At 66.9% G+C, this 472-nt stretch overlaps 1 protein-coding gene across 1 annotated transcript in view; it reads left to right on the top strand.

Moving 5' to 3' along the window:
* Positions 1–467, top strand: part of LOC113942489 (atherin-like) — a gene marked incomplete at both ends in the record, with an annotated part of 1,255 nt that extends 788 nt beyond the window's left edge. The window contains one exon of the mRNA XM_027633611.1: positions 327–467. Coding sequence (XP_027489412.1) covers positions 327–467 — 141 coding nt within the window. The remainder of the gene's footprint in view (positions 1–326) is intronic.
* Between the last annotated feature and the right edge of the window lie 5 nt (positions 468–472).

Raw genomic sequence — 472 nt, 5'->3', positions numbered from 1 at the left:
TGTTGCTGATGCCGAGGGCCGATGTGCTCACGGGGCTCTCCATCCCCTCTGTCCCCTTTGCCGTCCCTCTGCCGTGTCCCCGTGGGTGACCCCCGTGGGGGTGTCCCCGTGTCCCCCTGTCCCCAGGGGTGTCCCCAATGTCCCCAATGTCCCCAATGTCCCCAGGAGATCGACGGGAAGTCCCTGTTGCTGATGCAGAGGGCCGATGTGCTCACGGGGCTCTCCATCCCCTCTGTCCTGTCCCCGGGGGTGTCCCCGTGTCCCCCTGTCCCCGAGGGTGTCCCCAATGTCCCCGGGGGTGTCCCCAATGTCCCCAATGTCCCCAGGAGATCGACGGGAAGTCCCTGTTGCTGATGCAGAGGGCCGATGTGCTCACGGGGCTCTCCATCCGCCTGGGCCCCGCGCTCAAGATCTACGAGTACCACGTGAAGCTGCTCCAGCGCAGCCACTTCCAGGAGGAGGAGCCCCCCCC

The sequence above is a fragment of the Corapipo altera genome, unplaced genomic scaffold (genome assembly GCF_003945725.1).
Source record: "Corapipo altera isolate COAL_440 unplaced genomic scaffold, ASM394572v1 48662, whole genome shotgun sequence".
In the NCBI taxonomy this organism is placed as follows: domain Eukaryota; kingdom Metazoa; phylum Chordata; class Aves; order Passeriformes; family Pipridae; genus Corapipo; species Corapipo altera.
The sequence above is the reverse complement of the archived record's forward strand: the minus strand, read 5'-3'. Positions and strand labels throughout refer to the sequence as shown.